The sequence below is a fragment of the Manis javanica genome, chromosome 1 (genome assembly GCF_040802235.1).
Source record: "Manis javanica isolate MJ-LG chromosome 1, MJ_LKY, whole genome shotgun sequence".
Taxonomy (NCBI): Eukaryota; Metazoa; Chordata; class Mammalia; order Pholidota; family Manidae; genus Manis; species Manis javanica.
Genome location: NC_133156.1, coordinates 12446137 through 12467493, shown reverse-complemented (window position 1 = coordinate 12467493; position 21357 = coordinate 12446137). Strand labels below are relative to the sequence as shown.

At 41.0% G+C, this 21357-nt stretch overlaps 1 protein-coding gene across 3 annotated transcripts; it reads left to right on the top strand.

The window, feature by feature from the left end:
* The first annotated feature begins 2985 nt into the window (after nucleotides 1-2985).
* RNF6 (ring finger protein 6) lies at nucleotides 2986-12325 on the top strand. 3 transcript variants are annotated; one of them, XM_017666671.3, is made up of 5 exons: nucleotides 2986-3541; nucleotides 4216-4291; nucleotides 5815-6025; nucleotides 6879-6974; nucleotides 9512-12325. In XM_017666671.3, exons 3-5 carry the CDS (start codon nucleotides 5833-5835, stop codon nucleotides 11269-11271), a joined length of 2049 nt encoding a protein of 682 aa, XP_017522160.1. In that variant the 5' UTR covers nucleotides 2986-3541; nucleotides 4216-4291; nucleotides 5815-5832; the 3' UTR covers nucleotides 11272-12325. The 3 variants fall into 3 exon arrangements, with proteins under 3 accessions (XP_017522160.1, XP_017522159.1, XP_017522161.1); XM_017666670.3 differs by having other exon boundaries at nucleotides 2986-3758; XM_017666672.3 differs by lacking the exon at nucleotides 2986-3541 and adding an exon at nucleotides 3762-3891.
* The last annotated feature ends 9032 nt before the right edge of the window (nucleotides 12326-21357 follow it).

Genomic DNA, 21357 nt, shown 5'->3' with positions numbered 1-21357 from the left:
AACTCTTTTCCTCAACTAGGTAGACAATTATATCATGTGATAAGTGAAAGACACAGGTTACATAGAAGGAAAACACAATGAAGGCTGAGGAGGTCAGTGAATCCTTCTAAAAGAGGAGAAGCCACAACTGATAACTCCTAAGAGAGAGTCTGGCAGAAGGAAATAGAGTGGGTTTTCCCAAATAAATGAACCAAGCTAGGCTAGACTTTAGCCAATCCTTGCTCAGCTCTTTCCCTGTCCCTGCCCTCCCCCCTCACCACTGAAAGGCTTTTCCTGAAGAATACTCCATCAGTAAGTTACTGACTCATACTCTGTTTCTAGGGAATCTAAACTAAAATGGTCGATACCCGGAGGAAGTCCAGGAAGCAGGATGGGCTTTTGGAGGTGGGTCATCTGCCAGATGATCAGCCTTGAGCCCTGAGTGGGTACTGACAGTCCCAGCTTATGGAGCACTGCAGCTGCCAAGCCTTTTGCCTGTGGTAAGTTGGTGTGTGTTGCAGGTGGAAGGGGATTCACTGGCCAGTTCAGTGTCTCTGGCATGTGAGTGCTACAGAAGAAGCCATTATGATGAGGCCTGCGGAACTGGCTGCTGCTGGGCACCACTCATGAACTGAGGGGAGATGACACGCTCAGGTCAGTTAATTGTGAACTAAAAGCGGAGTGTGAGTCAGAGGGCATTCCTGACAGCGTTTAAGGTGGCAGACAGCATACCCCCCACCCCGCTGTACCTCTTGCTGAAGGGCAGGCCCAGGTCTAAAGTGCAAGGGCAGCAGAATTGCAGGAAAGGCTGAATGCTCAGTCCAGGCAGCCATCCTAGGCCAAGGGCAGCCCTGAGAGGGAGCAGGTGGGACCGTGAGCTATGCAACGAGAATCTATTTCAGCAGCATGCGAACCCCCACATTCCTCTGAAGTAAAGGGCCCACAGAACTGGTCCTCGCCCCTAGCTAGAAGATAGCACCCCCTCCCTTGCTATGCAGAAATCTCAAATGAAGAGGGGCCCTTATAAGACAATAATTTCCCACCCCCCTGTTTTAGATACCAGACCAAAAACTTAGGGTCACATTTGACCGTGACTCAATTAGGAAAGTGAGCGCCATGCTGTGCGTGGAAAGGCAATATAAGCCAAAGAGTTATTGGACCTGGTAACTTACACCAGCAAAAACAGGGAGAAACTGGGAGGGGCCTACCAGTGTGCCAGGCTAAGGAGGGTACAATACAGAACTGGGTAAGGGACATTTTGCCAGAGTGGAGCATTTTACCATGATACAGGATTTAATTCTCTGGGAAGCACCCAGTGATGTTTCTGTTGTACTGCTGAATGGCTCTTGGAAGCTTGGAAAAAAACAGTGGCCTATATTTAATGAAGTAGAGATACCAGAATTGCCATGGCAGGCTGTGGAGGAAGGGGTCAAGAGGCTCAGAGAAGTGGGCATGTGTCTTAGACAGCTGGAGTGGCTCTAACAAAGTTCCATCGACTAGAGGGCTTATAAACAAGAGAAATTTATTTCTCACAGTTCTGGAGGCTGGAAGTCTGAAGTCAGAGTTCTGGGGAGAGCCCTCTTCTGGGTTGCAAACTGCTCAACTTCATCTTCTTGTATTCTCACATGACAGAAAGACAGCAAACTTGGTCTCTGGCCTCTCCTCATAAAGACACTAATCCCATTCATGAGAGCTCCACCCTCATAACCTAATCACTTTCCCAGGTCCTCTTATCCAAATACTATCACACTGGGGATTAAATTTCAACATATGAATTTTGGGAGACACAAATATTCAGTCCATAGCAGCATGACAGAATTCATCTACTATATAAGACCAGAAAGACCACCACCTGATTATTTTCCTCAAGAGGTTCCAAATAAAACTAAGGCAGTAAGAAATTCACAGTGACAGGGGTACCCACATGATTGAGAAGCTGTTCTCTGTAGGCTTAGGCTGATAATAAGAGATGCTATTCCAGAACTGGGCCTCCTGGTAGCAAAGGGGATTAGAGAAATCCACAACAGCAGACACCAAGCGACAGCACCTGGCCAACAGAAGCACTTAACCATTAGAACCGCTTAATTACTGCAACCAGCCGCCAACTCAGGAGCAGGAGACAGACTGACCTCTGTGGATCCATGGAGAGGACTCCATAGTGTGCAGTCAGAAAGCAAGAAGCAAGAAAGGTGGGCAGTCAGAAAGAATTACGCTAAATGTAAGTAAATAGAATCTAACCCCTAATTAATAATGGGTTCGCAGAAGGTTGAGGTTAGGAACTCCAATGGGAAGTCCTGATCTCTTGTTCAGTTTCCAAACTTGAGTTATTTCTCAGACTCAGAGCCAATAAGCTAAAAGAGAAGCTACCTTTTTATGAGGAAGGACCAAAGGGAGTCAAGATAATAATGAGTTCTGGCCCAGGTCCATCTCAAAGAGGGTGCACTGAGTCCATGGCCTGTTTCTACATCGCTGGCTATTTCCTTAATTAGGAATTTTATCATTTAAATGGAAATGCTTAGCAGTTGGCAGAATCCTCACATTGGTTCCTTGACTTGTAGAGCAAGAGGTACTATAGCAGGAAACTCCAAGTGGTAGTCTCCAAAATTGGCCCTCTCCCACGGAGATAGGAAATCAAAAACTACTGCAGGCCAGGAGGGATGGCAGAGATTAGTACCATCTTCAAAGATTTTTGAAATGAAGGTGTGGAGCTTTTTGTCACAACCTTATTTACTTTGCCAGTCTGACCTTTGCAAAACCTTGATGGATCATGAGAGGTATGACAGTGTACTATCACAAACTTAACCAAATACTCGCCACTTTGCAGCCGCTTTCCAAGATTTGGTATCTTTACTAGAGTATATTAATACAACCTCCGTACATGTATGCAGATATCAATCTGCAGATGTGTTCTTTTCTACATTCACCAGGTATGTAAGTTCCCGATCCCCGTGAATAAGCCAAAGAGCGTGGCTGGTCAGCTACATGATACCCGGGCAGTAAAGAGATAGGAACAGGCTGTTCGGTTGCAGTCTGTAGCCAGGCTCAGCAAACAAGTGACAACGAAGTGCAGAATGGGTGCCGGTACTTTCCAAGAGTAGAAAGCAGGCTGCGTCCCTGGGCCTGTGCGGCTGCCAGGAGCGCTGAGCCTCCCGATACTTGGCACTCGAGGAGGCCTTGTGACCGATGATCAGCCCTGGGCGCGAGCACCAAGGGGCGGAACTCGTAAAGTCAGCATCGTGGGTCAGGCCGGACGTAGTTTCCAGTCGCACTAGCGGAGCTCCCGGCCGGCGGTGGAGCATCTCCTCTCGCCGGAGGGGGCGGCATGGCCACTGGAGAGAAGGGCTGTGAGGCCTGCCGTTCCTCCTCCATAGCGTCCCCTCCGGCTGGACAGTCCCAAGCTGCAGCGCGGGCTTCCAGCTTCTCTCTTCAGTAGACGGTCAGAGGGCGCCCAGCCTGTGGAGGCACAGAAGCCACCCGCTTACTGCCTCTAGGACTCAAGAACACCGCGGCCCGCCGCAGACTTTTCTCAGGGCAGAAGGAAGACGGCCCAATTCCCGGCTAGGTGAGCTCGTGGAAAGCTCCGGGCCCCACCACTACTTCCGGGAGTAGCTGACGAAAGCTGGCCATCCCGGGGCCCCCATCTCTTCTCCTATTGGTGAACTGCTCTTTCAATGCGCTCCCCTAACTGGTGATTGGTTCAGAGCACCGTCTGTCTCCCGCCTCCCTGTGGGAATCCAAGTCGCTAAGGGAAGCGTTCCTCGAGGCTCGGTTGGGAAGAGGTTGGTTGGGCGCTCGAGCCCCGTTTGTTTATTGTGCGGACCGTGTCGCGGCGCGAGCTTGTGTCACAACGGCCGGGGAGGGAACCAGTAGCGGGACGGAGAGCGGAGGTAGCAAGAAAGTGAAGGTTCAGAAGTAAGCTGGAGACACTTAACCGTGGCAACAGCGAAGGGGAACGGGGTAGGAAGGAAGGCCTTTGAGAGAATAGAATAAATCCCAGGAGCAGTGATCGTGTAGGAGGAAATGCCTGGTGGGCGGGGGTGGGGGGTGGGGAGGAAGGACCTTGAGGGAGATTTTTATGACCTAGTTGTATGGGGATCTAATTTTCTAGGTGAATGCCTAACAAAATACACCGGAGATACTGCTCTGACTTTGCTGTAGACTTGGGAGATTATTAGCCGTTCCTAGCCTACAAAAAGACAATTTATTGAGTAATTCAACTCTCTTTTATTGCTTCAGATGAGCAGCTCTCAAAAACACAGTTGAAGGATGGATACCATTGCGTATATTAAAGACATGTTGAAAGGAAAATAAGGTATTCACTCTGACTTAATCGTGATTAATTGTACAAGAAAATTACCTTTGAGAAGCAGCTCTTAACATTTTGAATAATAGTACACTAGCTTGATTTTATGATGTTTCAAATATTTAAATTAATACAAAAATCTTATTACTGCCGTATTTGTCAAATACTCTGCTAATGGTGGTCTAGTCCTGATTATTCTGAAAATATAAAGAATTCTTGAGTTTTGGTTGGTATTAATTCCAATTTGATTGGATAGTACTACTAGATCTTTCCTTAAAAAATGGCATGATCACTCTTAAAAACAACCATTGAATTGGAAATTTAATGTTAGAATACCCATGATAGTCGCTTACTCATTCGATAGTTGTAGACTAATCTCACTTTATATTTAAAGTAGCTTGCTTATTAAACACTGAGTCAGAATTGGAGCAGTAGCTTCACTGGCAACCTAGTCATTTGATCCTCTGGACTCTATATTAAGTCGTGCTGTATTACACATACCCTTCAGTGACATACCAGAAATTGGCAAGGAATAGTTTATTTCTTCCTCAGAACACCCGTATTAGCTCTTAAATATAGACCTGGGCCCTATCGTGGAAAATTCTGATGTGATCTGGGCATCTGCATTTTTAAAAAATTTCCTCAAGTGGGTTTCATGTGTATTCTCAGTTGAGAACTGTTGCTTTAATAACTTAGTAAGTACATATATTTAAGCAGTTCTAAAATATTTACGAAATAATTTTCTCCCTTGATTTCCTTATAGTTTGAAAGTAAGCTTCTCAGGAGTGACATTTGAGTATAATCCAAAAATGTTTGCATAGGCAAGGTGAGGTAATTTCACTGACACTCAGAAACCCCTGGAGCTAAGCATTCCAGGTTTAGGGCTGAGGTTTGGTGTGGGGAGATACAAAGTGCTCACATGCACTTACACAGTCTTTAGAGCCATGCTTGGAGTATTGTTTCCTGTTAGGTTTAAGGAGAGATCAACTCCAAGTCTGTTAAACAGTTACACTAAGCTAAATTATTTTTACCTCAACAAAGTGTAAGGCCAGTGGGGTGGGGGTAGGGGATAGTATTATATTTATGAGTTTTATTTCAGGAAGAATACCTTGCTGGAAATAAATATAAATGATAACCTCCCAAAAGCCTTTTGCTTATTAAGTAAAGAGCATACATAATACATGCTTGAAATTTGTATGCTAACATGAAGTACCCAGATATTTGAACATCAGTGAGAGCTTTTATGCCAATTTTACCAGAGATTCAAAGAGGTAAAAAGTGAGATAATCACTTTGGTATTCAGGATGAGAAATGAGTGGTAAAACCAAATTCAGTCTGACTTAAACGTGGCTTTAGGTAAAGAAGTAGGTCCATTTTATATGTGAAGTTTTTCACTGCAAGAACTTGGCATATGAAGTCTTTAAGTAGGGAACATACTTTTTAAATGAAAATTTAAAAAACGAAGTTAAAAATACGAAGCCATTTGTACTTCATGACCAACACCTTGAATTTTGTATACATTGTTTGAACAGAAAGCCAGGAACCTCAGTATGAATCAGTCTAGATCTAGATCAGATGATGGTGGTGGTGAAGCCTCATCGCAAAACTGTAATCATCATGAAAGTGAGAGAAGTTGGCAGCAAGAACGTCTCCATAGAGAAGAAGCCTATTATCAGTTTATTAATGAACTCAATGATGAAGATTATCGGCTAATGAGAGACCATAATCTTTTAGGCACCCCAGGTAAGGGATGGGTAAAAGATGGGATATCTTTTGCATCGTTAGGAGGAGGAATTTCAAAATCAGAGTTCTTTCCTCTTTCCTCTTCCAAAATATAGCGTACTATTTTTATGATTTTAAGAACTTTGTAACATAACTAAGTAGAAAATCACTGGCTTTCTTCTGTATTTTATAAGTAGGTCAGAATATTGAATGTGGAACACTGTTATATAAATGCCAAACAGGTTAATGTACACAACAGTGTCAGATGTTAAAACACATCATCCTATTTCTCTAAGCAATATTAGTACAAATAAAATACTATTTAAAGCCCAATTCTAACTCACTTGTGGCATTAGTTTTTTTAGCTAATTTATTCAGCTGAATAACTCCCAAAAAGTTGAATGTGCTCATAAATTTCTTAAAAATTATTTTCACAAAGGAGCTATTGCAACTTACATGTTTGTATATTATATATTTGTATGTTGCATATTTTTATTGACCCATGTAATGAACTCTTGAGGTGAAATTTAAGTAAATAAAGATCCAAAGTTTTCTCTAGAACTGGCCCCTTCTTTATTTCTTTTTAACTGACAAAAATCCATGGAATTACAGCTTATAGGCTCTTAAGTGTATCAATTGAGAACACTTCATTAATTATTCAAATTAAGTCTTATTTTTATTTTAATAAGACATTAATGAAAGAGCCAAAATGATGTATATTTGCATCAAATATTATTTACTCTTCAATTTACAGAACATGAAAACAATAGAATGTCTTCTACAGATTGCTAAAGGTTAGCCTTACCTTCATGAGTTCTCATAAAGCAGTAATTTAAAGTTTTTAACTGCAGGGAGCAATTTTTCATTGTTTTAGGAGAAATAACATCGGAAGAACTACAACAGCGGTTAGATGGAATCAAGGAACAAATAGCATCTCAGCCTGACTTGAGGAGTGGAACAAATGCAAGAGGTACTGTGGACTCCTTTCCATGAGGAACAGGTTTGATTGGAACAATTGCAGCGATGAACTTGCTGGATCTTGTACAATATGTTTGTTTTCAGTGTTTTGTAATTCTAATGTGATACTCATCCAGAGAGCATTTACATATTATATGCAAAGTACTATAGTTAGGCAATATTGGACAGGAGTTAAATACAAAGATGTCTTACAGATTTCCTTCAGGGAACTCATATATATGAAGCAGTATATAATTAAGTTAATTACCAGCATAGTTCTTTTTAATCTTGGAATGTACACACTACCTTTTTAAAGGTAATGTAACTAAACTAAACTTCTAAAAATTTACAAAGCAATACAGAAAAACTGAGTCAGGAAATCTGTTTTTGTTGCTTTGTTTTGTTGTTTCTGTGGTTGTCATTTTATAGAACAAAAACTAAGTCATAAGAAGTTCTTAAAAAAAGAAAGTGCTTGTAAAAAAAAAAAAAAAGAAAATTCTAACTAAATAGGAGTACATAGAAGTAAAAGGAAAGTCAACTTAAATGTCCCTCTTAACCGTTCCACTTCCTTCCCCAAAGGTATTAGTTATTATCAGTTTCACGTATTCTATGAAGACCATTGTATTAGTTAGGGGGATGACTATTAAAATCCAAAACTGCAATAGCTCAATAAGTTAGGAGCTTATTTTTCTTTCATATTAGCAGTCCAGGGAAGATAGGCAAACTACTCTATAAATGCTCCTGGGACTCACCTAGCCTGCAGAGTGGTTCTACAGCTGTACCGTCCAGAGCAGTTGCTACTAGCCACATGTGACTAAATTTAAATAAAATTTAAAATTCAGTTCTTTAATCATATTAGCCTCATTCAAGTGCTTAATAGTCACAGGCGTCTGTGTTGGACAGCGCAGATACAGAACATTTCTAGCTTGCAGAAAGTGCTGCTGGACACTGCTGCTTCGGGGTATTGTTTCCATGATCAAGCTAAGTCACAGCCACAGCTAGGTTCCAGCTGGCACATCCGGGTTCCAGTTCCTCTGGCAGATCCCAGAGGCCCAGCACCAGCCTGAAAGTGAGATATGTCCCTTCCATTCCTATTCCATGATAAGAATTTAGTCACACAGCCGCACCCAATTGCCAGGCTGTCCACACGACCATTACAATGCATTTACAGATTTACAATGGAAGAAGGGTAGGGTAGGTTTCATTAGAAAATTAGTGACTCTTTTACACTATCTTTGCTACGTTCAGTGATTAAAGAAGGAAGTAGCATTTAAAATGATTAATATGTACCTGCCTTTTACTCATATCTTTTTCCAGTTAAAATGAAAATTGGATATTAACCCTTTTTATGTTTAGATATGTAAGTTGTACTAAATTGGTACAGCTGGTAATATGGACCTTTGAGTATGTTTTAATGGAAAATGTGCTCATCACAAATGGCTAAATTGCTGTTTATTGACACCGGCAGCTAATTAACTGCTTTAACTTCAACATTTAAAAAAGAATTTATGAGCAATAATAAAATCAAAGTAATCTTACTTAATACCTGTTTTTGAGTAGAATAAACTTTAAGGTCAGTCTGTATAGTTAATATGCATTAAAATGGTGTTCACCGAGTACCACACTGGTTAAAAAATGAAAAACTTATGCAGGAACACATTTATTTCTAAATTGATTAATTCATCAATATTAATTGAGGGTCTGATTTTTATCAGATATATATCAGATACTCTTGTAGAACGAATATAGTGAATAAAGATAAAATTCTTTGTCTTCATGAAGCTTACATTCTAAATAAGCAGAAAATGTATTTTCTTATGTATAATGGCTAATGTTTATTGAGTACTTCCTATGTGCCAGGTATTGTACTAATCATTTTATATATAGTATCTTATTTTATCCTCATGGTAACCCTATGACATTTGTAAGGTTATTATCTCTAATTTACAGATAAAGATAGAGTAAAAATGAACTTAACTAAGACACCTAAAGTTTCCCAGCTTCACATAAAGACATAATGTAGTTCTAACATTGTATTCAGAAAGCTTGATTTCTTGAGGCATACTTTTAGCAGTTCCTGAGAAACAGGTAAAATTCCTAAGGTCGTGAAAATACCTAATTGGAAAAATGTTGATTGAGTTACCTTTGCCTGAAGGGTTCCACAAATTCAAAATGAATCATATATAAATTTTGCCACTGTATTTTATTGATTGAATAAAGCAATATAAACATATAATTTTGGTATTGGGTATATTCCTCACTTGCTTTAATATTTTGCCAATAATAGGCATATAGAAAACAAGAGTGACGATTTCTTCACAGCATTGCATAAACAGTATTTTAAGTTGTATAACACATAAGTATATATAGTGATATGTTTACAGCATACAGCTTTCTTTTAGAAAGTACAATTTTTTGCCATTTTTCATTCAATGCATGGATATTCTTAAATGTAATTTAATAAAAACTGTCTAATCTTTCAAGCTTTCAATAAAAATCTAAGGATAGATTTTAGGAATTGACTTTAAGTTGATTTGGTTTGCTTTCCAGACTCACAAGTCCCTAGAGAGAGTTCAGATGAAGATTATCTGCTAGAATGGTTGAACATCTTTCCACATACAGGAAATACAACTCGAAGTGGACAAAATGGGAACCAAACTTGGAGAGCTGTGAGTCGAACCAACCCAAACAGTGGAGAGTTTCGGTTTAGTCTGGAAATCCGCACAAATCATGAGAATAGAGGATTTGGAATTCCTGGTGAAGATCGTACAGGCATTCCACTTTCAGACACTAGCGGAGAGCGCACAGCTAGGCAGCAAAGATCATCCAGTCCTGTGGCTCGACGAACAAGAAGCCAAACCTCAATTCATTTCAGTGGTAGTGGTTCCAACATTCCAAGGACTAGGCTTGGTTCAAGGGGGCAGAATTCAGTAGAAGGGTCTTTCTCAACATGGGGAAGATTAAGAAATGGAATCGGGAGAGCAGTTGACATGCCTAGAATGAGAGCTCCACATGCTGATTTCAGTGGTCACAGAAACCAAGCTGGTGGCAGGGAACTCAGGCAGAGGGAGGGACAACGATTTGGAGCAGCACATATTTGGGAAAATGGGGCTAGAACTAATGTGACAGTGAGGAATACAAACCAAAGATTAGAGCCATTAAGATTACGGTCTGCTTTCAGTAGTCGAAGCCGTTCACCAATTCAGAGACAAAGTGCTACTGTTTATCATAATTCACAAAGAGAAAGCAGACCTGTACAGCAAACCATTAGAAGATCTGTAAGGAGGAGAGGTATAAGTCGTGTCTTTTTAGAGCCAAATAGAGAACGCAGAGGTACTGCGTATGCTCCATTATCTAACTCAAGACTTGTGTCAAGAATAACAGTAGAAGAAGAAGAAGAATCCAGCAGATCCTCAACTGCTGTACAACGGTATCCAACAGTCACACTGGACCTTCAAGTGAGAAGAATTCGTCCTGGAGAAAACAGAGACCAGGACAGCATTGCAAACAGAACTCGATCTAGAGTAGGGCTAGCAGAGAATACAGTCACTATTGAAAGCAATAGTGGGGGCGTTCGCCAAACTTTTTCTCATTTAGAGCAGTCAGGTATTCAAACCTATGTCAGTACCATTTCAGTTCCTTTTCCTAGGATTACTGAGAGTGAGCTTGTTGAACCATCGTCTGTGGCTCTTCGTTCAATTTTAAGGCAAATCATGACTGGATTTGGAGAACTGGATTCTCTAATGGAGGCCGAATCTGAGTCAGAGATTCAGAGAAATGGTCAGCATTTACCAGAGAGGCAATCACAACTGAATAACCTAGGTCCAGTTAGTGACATCAGCCAGCACAGTGAAGGTTCCTTTCAAGGCAGGTGGGCCCAGGAAGATAGCACTGAAATGCACAGTGAAAACGAGACCACCCAGCCTCATACCCAAAACAGTGATAATAGAGGTGGCAGGCAGTTGCAAAATTCAGGTAACTCAGTTGAAACTGGAACACTCCCTATTCTTCGCCTTGCTCACTTCTTTTTACTAAATGAAGCTGTTGGTGACGATCGCGTACGCGGTTTAACCAAAGAGCAAATTGACAATCTTTCTACTCGGAACTATGAGCATAGCAATATTGACAGTGAACTAGGAAAAATCTGTAGTGTCTGTATAAGTGACTATGTAACTGGAAACAAACTCAGGCAATTACCTTGCATGCATGAATTTCACATTCATTGTATTGACCGATGGCTCTCAGAGAATTGCACTTGTCCCATCTGTCGGCAGCCTGTTTTAGGGTCCAACATAGCAAACAGTGGGTGAGGTGATGGATCCATTCAAATACTGCATTTTAGGAGAGCTGAATATGCAAGCATTCTTTTGTTGAATTATTTGTGATGACCTAACCAGGATGAAAAATAACAGATTATTATAGTTTGAACTATTTTTTGTGTGCTTTTTTAACTTGTTAAAAAGAGAAGATTTATATAAAATATAAAATGCAAATGTTAAATTATTCAAAAGTACAGAATAGTTAATATTGCTAGAACCAAATAACCTTTAAAATGTTTTTATTTTGGTAATTTTGTCATGCTAAGCACTTTTGTATCTGCACAGTTCAGTAGGTTAAAAAAATCAATCTTCCTTTTCTTAGTACAGTGGACTTGCCTTGGACTTTCAATTCCATAGACAGTACTGGGTCCGGACATTGGTGTCGAAATAAGCCTTTCATTGACTTTTTATTTTAAGGACAGTATCATTTCATGAAAGAATGTTTGGCTGAATGTTGGCTAAATGTATTTAAGTTACTTGAAATGTTAAATTTAATATGCAGCAAACCATATATGTATATATAGATACATAATTTTAAGGTTAAAATAGTCTACTTTGGTTCTTATTTAAGCTTCTGGGCTATTACTGCATATAGCACAATATTTAATATTTACAGGATCATCTCTGGGAGGAAATAGATTAAGATATTTAAAAATAGAGATAATTTACTGAAGCGGCTCTGACAATCTGACTTATTAGACAGTAAGCAATATATAATACTGAATAGGTATTTCTCTACTCAGAAATGGAACATGGGCATTTTAGAACATGTAAGTTATTTAACTTAAGTTCAGCCTTTTTGTGACTTCTTTGAAAGTGCAAATAATTCTTTGGATTATATTAAGGTATATAATATGCATGGTTTCTCAAATTTAGTTCTAAAATCTAAAAAATGTCTATGAAGAGTCAAATGTATACTATATTAAGTTCACTTGGAGGCCAAAAAACTCCAAAATAAAACAAAAACCTTTAAGAGAATGTAGAATTTATATAGATACAAAGAATGCATTGAAGATCTATTTCTACCAATAAATGTTAAAACTAAGCTGTCTGTGAACTGATTTTTTTTTCTGTTGTTTCAGTGTGCTTTATTCATTAAAAAAACATTGATTTTGCACCTACTAGGTGCTATGCAGTGTTACAGGCTGAGGATTCAGCAGAGGACAAAGGGACAAAGTCCCTATCTGCATGAGAAAGACATATTTGCTCTTAGAAACTGAAAATCATTTAATAAAATGAATTATTGTTCTTTCCTGTTTGTTTATGAATGTCTGACAGTTTTCCTGTTTTCCTGTCATGAAAACTGCTTGGGCAAAATTGTAAGAACACATACCCTCAAGACCAGATTCTGTGAGCTTTAGATATTATCTCAAGATTTAGTTTTCCTTTCAGTTCGTTTGGTAAGATGCATGTACAGAAATTGTTAGGAAGTACATTTACCACCTGGAGCAAATGAGACTTTTTAATAAATGGTTTATGTAGGTCCATTATAGGACATAGGACTGGGAGTTTGATTTGAAGATGAAACATCAGACTAAGGAATTTTACTTCACAGACTAGATATCTCTTGATGAATTTTAGTGGTGAATGGTGAATCCGTTTTTGTGTTTCAGGAAGATTGGGTAGTGTTCAGAACACAGTGGAATGGAGAGAGATGGGAAACGAAGAAACCGATAAAGTAAATATTGTGGTCATTCTTACCATCATCAGTTATTCTCTAGCCTAGGGTGATGGCACTGAAACTGGAGAGAAAGAGAAGGGAGTTTAAAAAAATATTTGGTTCCTACTTCAGTATGATGAGGTGGGAAAATCATATATTCACAGATATGAAATCACTTAAGTGGAGGTAGGAGAGCTGTTAGAAGTTAGCAAGCTATGCTCATTTAGACATTTATGTTAACTACAGCCCTGTTCATATGTCTCACTCATTTCAGTGTTACCATTTGTCCTCACTGTGACAAGAGACTCAATCCAGCATATTGCTCACATGGAATATTCTTCAGGGAGTTCTTCCTCCCCTGGTCTGATCAGTTAGGAAAATCAAGAGAACAGGGAAGGGGGAAATGAAACACTAAGGGATAAAGAGAAAAGCCCGTTGATTTCGCTTTGTCCTTTGCAAGATACAGGAGGACCCTCGTGTGAAGAGACCCCAAGAAGGCATTTGAAATAGTACTAGGTTGTATTCTATGTGGAAAATTCCCTGAAAGCAGAAGCCTAGTGAGTTTTATAAATTGATGTCCTAGTTAGGAACAAATAAGTGTTTACTATTTTCATTTATTTCTCAGTAAACAAGTGATGACATATAAAGGCTAGTTACCTATAACTTCTAGGAATGAGTGTATCCTTTTTAGTTCTAATATAGAACAAATGGCTTGAAATACATTTGAATGTTATGTTCCATGGCCTATCCTTAGAGGTAGTTCTTTATAGTGTGGCTGTCTTACAAACTTCTCTTTCTAAATTGTCAGCTTCCAAGCTGCTTTCCCATAGAGAATATCCTTTTACCCTGTTTTCTTGTATGCCAGATTTTTGTAGTTTCAGCTGCCACTGTTAAAGCCCTTATTTGGTTATCTTTTATTCCCTCTTAGGTTATTTTCCATTCAATACATGAATTCACAACTTAAACCTCCAAAGAGCTTGAGGTATTATTGCCATTTACCATAGTAAGTGGCAGGGTTTAGAGAGTCAATCCCAGGACCATTTCTCTGCAGATATCGTGCTCTTGCCACTAAACTGCATTCTGGGGAAGAAGAAATGCCTTGGAAAGTTTTCAGTCTAATTTACACTTAAAGGTACTTTTCTAATTTTGTAACTTGACTCTATCATGTCTCTGTGATTACCTTAATTCTCATATGCAGATACATCCTTCCTGTCTCACTGATGCTCCTGAGAGGCATCAGACAGAATATTATAACGGTGAATCCAGAAAAGGGATAAGGCATCTGAAGGTGCTGTGTTAGGGATCCAATAAACTGAGTCTGAGGCATTTTCATAAATACCCCAAACAAGAATTTCTAATCTTCCAGCATCTCTCCATTTGAATTGTCTGGCCAGAGGAGGAAGAAATTGTGTGGAAATAGTACTCCACGTGAAGGGATGGTTCATGTGACCTTTGCAGTGGCAGCAAGCGTAGTTGGGGTCTCCCCCTCAATCTTGCATGACAGTGGAAACCAGAGGGCTGGGCTATCTGTTAACACAGATACAGGAGATGATTTTCCAGGAAGCCAGAGTCATCTATCATTGAGAAGACCGAATGTTCCATGTTCCAAAGGACTGACTATGAGTGTCAGTGGCAATTGCTTCCTCAGTCTTTAGAGACGTATTGTGAATGAGTTATTTTCAGTGACTGTGAGTATGAGACCTGAATACATCTGCCCTTATGATAATTGGGAATCCACGATTACTTTCAGCAAGGTTTTTTTGTTTTACTTTATTTTGAGCACTGAATCTCTGAAGACTCTGAATTAGCCCCTACATTTTTCTTTTTCATTCCTTTTTTTTTTTAATAATCACATTTCTAATGGAAAACAAAAAATACTTTCAGATGTATTTTTAATCTGTTATAAAAGTGTCTTACTTGGTGACAGTTACCTCTTGGCTGCCTAGTACATATGCACCCTTCCTTCTCACACAGTTAATTGGAAAAAAGCTCCTATTTAATAATCTGACTATCTCCTGTGTAATTCCAAACATACCTCATTCTCTCCAATGGGAGACAATCCAAGTTCAAATATAGCTTCTGTGTCATGAAGTAACAATTTAGCTCAAAGTAACTCTTGAGTTCAGGTTCTCTGGATTGTGTCCATCCCTCCATTAGCTTGGATTTGATCAGGTTTAATTAGGACCCCGCCCTCACCATCGGCTTATGGGATAAATGATAAAGGTAGCTTTTATCTATCTACTTAATAGAATGAAGTGTAATAAAGATCAAGCTAAAAAGGGGGAAAGAAGTGTCACTGCCTTCTGGTGTAGAAAATACAACCCATCTTGCTGAGCAAGCTTAGAATGAATGCTAGAAATAGTGTCTTACAAGCATCTCTGCTGACTCACTCGCCTGGATGTGGAGCAAATTGTTAATTCAGACAGTGTGGCTGGCCCAGATCCCGAATGAGGGCCACCTTCAGAAAGGCATTAAGGGAGGATTTCCCTGTTGGTGCTGCAGTGAGGTTTCAAGGGTGCTAGTAAACAGCTTTGATCTTAGCACTTTGATGTGAGTGCTTGGTTTGGGGACCGCCCTTATGTTGAGCAGCCTTAAGTCTCTGCCCAACAGGCCAGGGGCTTTTTTGACAATACAATTTCCTCAAAACTTTAATTAGCTCCTTAACAATTTCATGCAGGGTCCTATAGTACCAGAAATCTTGTACATTTCTTGTTTTGTTGGAATAGCTGTGACCCTTATGACACCTTTAGGGTTTTTTTTTTTTTTAGCATTTTGTTAGGAGGAGCCTTGTATTGCTCTAATTCTTAGCTAAAAAGATTTTGCTTTGGGGCACAGTTGGGACCCTTCCTTTAATCTTCCCTTGAATGTCACCGTTGTCCCTTTGCTGCATTTCAGACCAGTGTACTTTGCAGTAGGAAGGAGGCACCTTGGTTTTTGTCTACAGAATGAGTCAGAGTGGCCGTCCCACTCCCACCAATTGGGGTCAGGTCTCATGGCCAGTCTTCTGCAACTATGCAGTTTGGGAGGGTTAATTACATTTTTATCCCTGGCACTGAATTGCCTGGTACTCCTGATAACACATGTGTTGAAGGTCTCCAGGACCACCCCCATGTTAGTGGCTGCCTACGACTCACAGGACTCAGCACATAGTCATGCTCACAGCTAAGATTTATTATAGGGCAAGGAGACATAGCACAATTTGCAAAGGCAAAAAGCACATGGGATAAAGTCTGGGGGAAGCCAGGCATGTTTCCCAGAGTCCTGTTCCCAGTAGAGTCACACGGGACACACTTGAATTCCTCCAGCATCAAATGTGACAATGGGATTGCCTTGGTTAATGCCGCCTGGGTTGTCCCTTTGGGACGTCAGGGTCAACGTCTCCAGAACTGAATTGATCATCATCTTCAAAACTGTTCTTCACCCTCTTTTCCTGAGTTCAATTGAGGCCTCTACCATTCATCCGTTCAGTCAAAGCTGAAAAGTCTGGTCGCTCTCCCCTGAGTGGAGGCCAGGTGGGACTGGCCTGGCTGGGATGAGCCCACGGGGTCAGGATGGGCAGCAGTGGTACCGTGGACTCATGGCTGTGGGCGTGGGGTCAAAAGTCAGGTGCAAAACTGTCTCAGAGGTAGAGAACGAGCTCTAAATAGGATGTAGAACAGGAGGGACTGGAGGCGAGGTCAAAAGGTCAGGAGAAATCAGTCCAATCTGAAGAACGGGAGAGTATTCAGGAAAAATATCAGTGGCCGTGGCTGTTGTCCATAGCTGGGTTGGTTGGTTGGTTTGAGTGGGTGTACGTTTGATGGGTAGTCAGGCACTCGGTGAAGGGCTGAGAGGGGGTACATAAGAACCCAGACTCACACCTCTTTCCTCCTGAGGGTTTCTTTCGGCATTCTCACCGTGTGCGTATGTTAGGGTATCACCATGGCTCACATAGGCTCTTGCCACCACTCTTAAGTGTCTCTTGCCACGCACCTCCTCCTCCCTATCACTGTGCAAGGGCAATCGTTGTTCAAGGCACATTTGGACATGTGACTCCTGGTTGTCTCATCACTGGCTCAGTGTTCTTACCACAGCACATAAGATTCTTCATGTGTGGGCCTCCGCCTACCTTTTCTAACCTCATTTCCTACCACTGAGGGGCCCTCACCTTGTCCGTCACACTTCTAAGGTTTGGCCCATGCTGTTCTCTCTTCCCGTGATGGCTTCCAAACCCTCTTGCCTTCCTGCTTAATCCTGGCTTATCCCCTCACTCCCACCTCAAGCGTGGCTTCTGCAAACCCTTGTCTGGCCCTCGTCTCCAAGGCTGGCTTCTCCATTCAGCCCAGCAGGCTCCAGGCCTCAGACCAATGATACTTCTAGGCACCCATGAAAATGTTTTAATTCTTACAGCAATTCCAACCTGCTGTAAGGTTGGAATTTGGAATGTACAATGTAATTTTAATCACTTTTTACGGGGTAGTACAATGTAATTTTAATCACTTTTTACAGAGGAAGGGGCCCACTAAGACAAGGGTGCTGACAGCCCGTGAAAGTGGTGACGAGGTCCTGCTCCTCAGCTCTTTGATGCACTTCACTTACACTCCATCTTCTCCAAAAACTGTGGGCTCCTTGATGTTACCCTCAGCACCTAGCATGATGTCTGATACATGGTAGGTCACACAACATACATTTAAGAAGGAAATGCACAGAAGTTTCAGTATTTTGATAGACCCTGACTTAAGCTTAGACATTAAAAGCTTGCTTACAAATTTCAGGTTTTTGTGGAAACTCGGAACACATTTACCATAGAAGTGATAACATATGTCTGTGGTTTGAGGCAAGAAGAGAAAGGCTCCCAGGCCAGCCCGCAGAAATTGGCCGAGAATGTTTCTGAAATACGATTCAATACAGTCAAAAACCCCAGTCCTGTTTCCTGCAAGTTAACAACCAAACAGAACAAGGATGAAATTGAAGAACTAATTTAAAAAAATTTGTCTCGACTGCTCGCTCCCGAGACCCCAAGGAAAGCCGCCTTCTGCAGTTCCAAGTTGCCCTTTCCTCCTCGGCCTGTTGCAGACGCTGTATTTACTCACCACGGTGGCCAGCCGGGTCTGACTGAGTCTCTCTGCCGTGGGCCACCCTGCTTGGCAAATGATGGTTCTGTGTTTGTTTGCTCTGCTTTGCTCATCCCTGCCTTCTTCCCTCCTCCTGCTGCTGTCTCCCCTGTCAGCCACCAGGAAGGGGGAAAAAGGGGTCCCCAGTCAAGAAGCAGGGACACTGGCTGGCCATATTGACTGTGGGGGGCACCACACAGCCCGTGCGGGAGAGGAGCAAGGAGCCTTAGCAGAGCAGGTTAACCCTTTCACGGTTTAATAATCCTGAGCGTGTCTCACCGTTAATTGTATTAAGATTTTTTTTTTCTGGCATAGAAAAAGGGTTTAGGTTTAATCTTGAAGAGTGTTTCTTCTGTGTGATTGTTTTGATAGTAGAGTTGTCTGTACCTTGGGAGCTAATAGCAAACACCTTTTTATTCAATATAACATTAACATGAAGCTTTTTAAACAGCTTGTTCAGGTGAGAATGGGGTTAACAATCTTGACTGAGTACACAGAGAGCAACAATGACTACATCCACCCAGGGAAAGTGTACTGCAAGCCTGTGAAAAGGCATTTTCTGGAATAGTCCAATCCTCATAAGAAACAAAAATAACATTGACTCCTTAACAGGGGATGAGGATTCCAACTTCATTGATTTTATGTTACCTCTTATCACCCAGAATTTTTTTTGTGTGATTTGGAGACCTTAAATAATTTACCCATGGTCACATGGCTGGGTAGGCGCAAGGCAAAATAGCCTTGAAATTTTTTTAATGTCTTACTTTATTAATCATAAGGCATTTTTCAAAACTCCCATGTGTTCATTGTCAAAAGATGTCAAGCTGTTGATCTTACAAGGCTAATGACTCAAGTTCAATAGAGGGAAAGTCCTTTCTAACCTATTCAGGACAAATGTCATGTGTTATTTCACTCTTTAGGACTTTGGAAAAGTTTGAGCTGATTCATCAAGCTGCTCTAGGGATTCAATTCAGTCCCAAAGCTGGTTTCTGAGGGTTCAGGCCTCAGATCTGCAGCCTTCTGTTACTAATAAATACTGGTTTCTATTCACTTTTGCAATAATTTATTAGCATCTGTTAGAACAAGGCCAACTTCAGATCAGAGATGGTGGCAGGTGCAATGAAGTTGTCACTTCAGGCATTTTTCAGTAGCATTCAGATACATGCCTGAAGGTCATATTTCTTACTCCCATTACGGTGAATACCTTAAAAAATAAAATAGGAGCATTCAACCTGTCACATTTAAGTCCCAAATACAGACTCATAGAATTTCAGGCCCAGGAGAAACCAGACAGTCTTCTAACCACATCCTCTTTGGGCCCTGAGAGACTGCACTTAAAATTTCTCTCTTGGTTAATTGCCATGCTTGCTTTAAAAGACAAAATATATTCTTTATTTCCTTTTCTCTATACACTCAATAGTATATCTACCAGTTTGGGTTTCTGAGAAGCAAACACCAAAGACAGGATTATACATGGAAGAGATTTATTGGGGAAACATCTGTTAAGGATAAAGGTGGTGGGGAACGGGAGTAGGTGAGGAGAACCTCCAGGCTATGAAATCGGTCTTGTGCCTAAGAAAGGATGGGGGATGGTATAGAAGGAAGGCTGGGTGGGAGCCTGGTTCTGACAGAATCTCAGGAGGGGAGTCAACGAGGCTGATGGAGGAGTCCCCCACCAGGCAGGAAGGAACCAGCTCTTGTGCCTCTGTGGGCTCCATCAATGGCTGGGCTGGGCAGCCGCAGGCAAGCAGAGCCGGGCTGGGTGCCCTCGCAGACCCAAAGGTGTGACAGCTGGAGACTGCGAGTCAGGTACGCTCCTTACAGCAGGTTCTCTTTAGTGGCGCACCTCCATGACAGCTGTGGATACTTAGCATCCTTCACTGGTACAATCACAATTTTAATCCTGGTTTACTCTGAATCCTTCTTTGCTCTCCAAAACCATCTGCACCGATTGTATATTCCTTCATCCCAATTGCCATTAGGTAAGTTAACATGGCTGTGGAGCATATCTTAGCTTTCTCTTTCCCAGTTTACATCATCTTATTCCCTCACTGCTATCTTTTGAAACCTTCTAAGGTTCGCCAAGTCCCTCTGCTAAAGTCCAGAACCACAACCTGTGTGCTACGTGAGTGGGATGATGCTCTCTGAGAGCCCATGTACAGCAGTGATTAGGAGCAGACTTTGGTGACAGGTATCAGTGCAAGTCCTGGATTTGCCACATAATAGCTAGGACTTGTGCAAGTACTTTAACTTTCTGATCTTTGTTTTCCTCGTTTGTGCAAAATGAATGACAATCACACCTACCTTGTGGGATTAAATGAAATACTGTGTGTACGCACTGGAAGTCCATGGCGCTAAACGTAAGCATGAAATATTATCATTTTATCCAGTCCTGAGCTTAATTAATAAAAGGACTTTTGTTGCTGACTCATACCCAATTTGTGATCCATTTGGCTTAGCCTTGAGGTACTTTCGTTCATTATCTGTTCTCATTAAGGTTCTGCCAGTATGATACTGATGTCTCTGCTTTTCCTTTCCAAATGTACCTACTATTTTTATTCTTGCTCATTGATCCTATCTCTCCTCCAGCTTTTCTGCAAGGCCTGTGCTTCTGGGAATCTGAAGTTTTCTTTTCTTTTTTTTTCAGTGGTGCTGTGAGGCATGAGATAAGAAGCTGCTTTATACCATTGTTAAAATATTCCATCTCTGAGCTTTAACAACTAGTGCCTTTTTGGGATTCAAAGTGATTCCTAGGTTTTCAGGAAGCTGGCATACCCACAAAACTCTTTGATCCTTGTTTCATGACTAGCAATGTATTGAAAAGTAATTCTCCAAATCTGACTGTGGTCCTTATTTGATCCTCTCTCATCGCCAATAATCTGGCAGGGAAGGTAGGGGACCAGCCCCACTCCTGGAGTGCTAATACTAATAACCAGTACATCCACTTAGTTTTCTATGACATCTCATTTGCCCAAAGAGGTGTTCTACTTAATATCTTCATTTGATATGAAAGCCAACTTAACAGTAGATTGGGTAACAATTGCTTATGCTTATTTTGGAAGAAACTGAACTACACAGAAGTGAATAATTTGCTGAAGTCAATCAAAAGGCTAGTGGCCTTGCCTAAAACAGACCTTGATTCTCCAAACTTAACAACTGGAAGTTCTTTGATTTGGGCCAGACTGCTGAACATGGAAAGATAGGGCTACACCCTTAGAATAAGGACAGAACAGCATTTTTTTCTTCCACCATCCTGGGGTCTGTGATCTACACACTGACTTAGGTAGCTTCTCTTTGTGCTCCCAGTAGTAATAAACAGTCACT

Coding starts and splice junctions, on each gene's coding strand:
- RNF6 (XM_017666671.3), top strand. CDS start 5,833: ATGAATCAGTCTAGATCTAGATCAGATGATGGTGGTGGTGAAGCCTCA. Junction 6,026..6,878: donor TAATCTTTTAGGCACCCCAG/GTAAGGGATGGG, acceptor TCATTGTTTTAG/GAGAAATAACATCGGAAGAA. Junction 6,975..9,511: donor GAGTGGAACAAATGCAAGAG/GTACTGTGGACT, acceptor TTTGCTTTCCAG/ACTCACAAGTCCCTAGAGAG.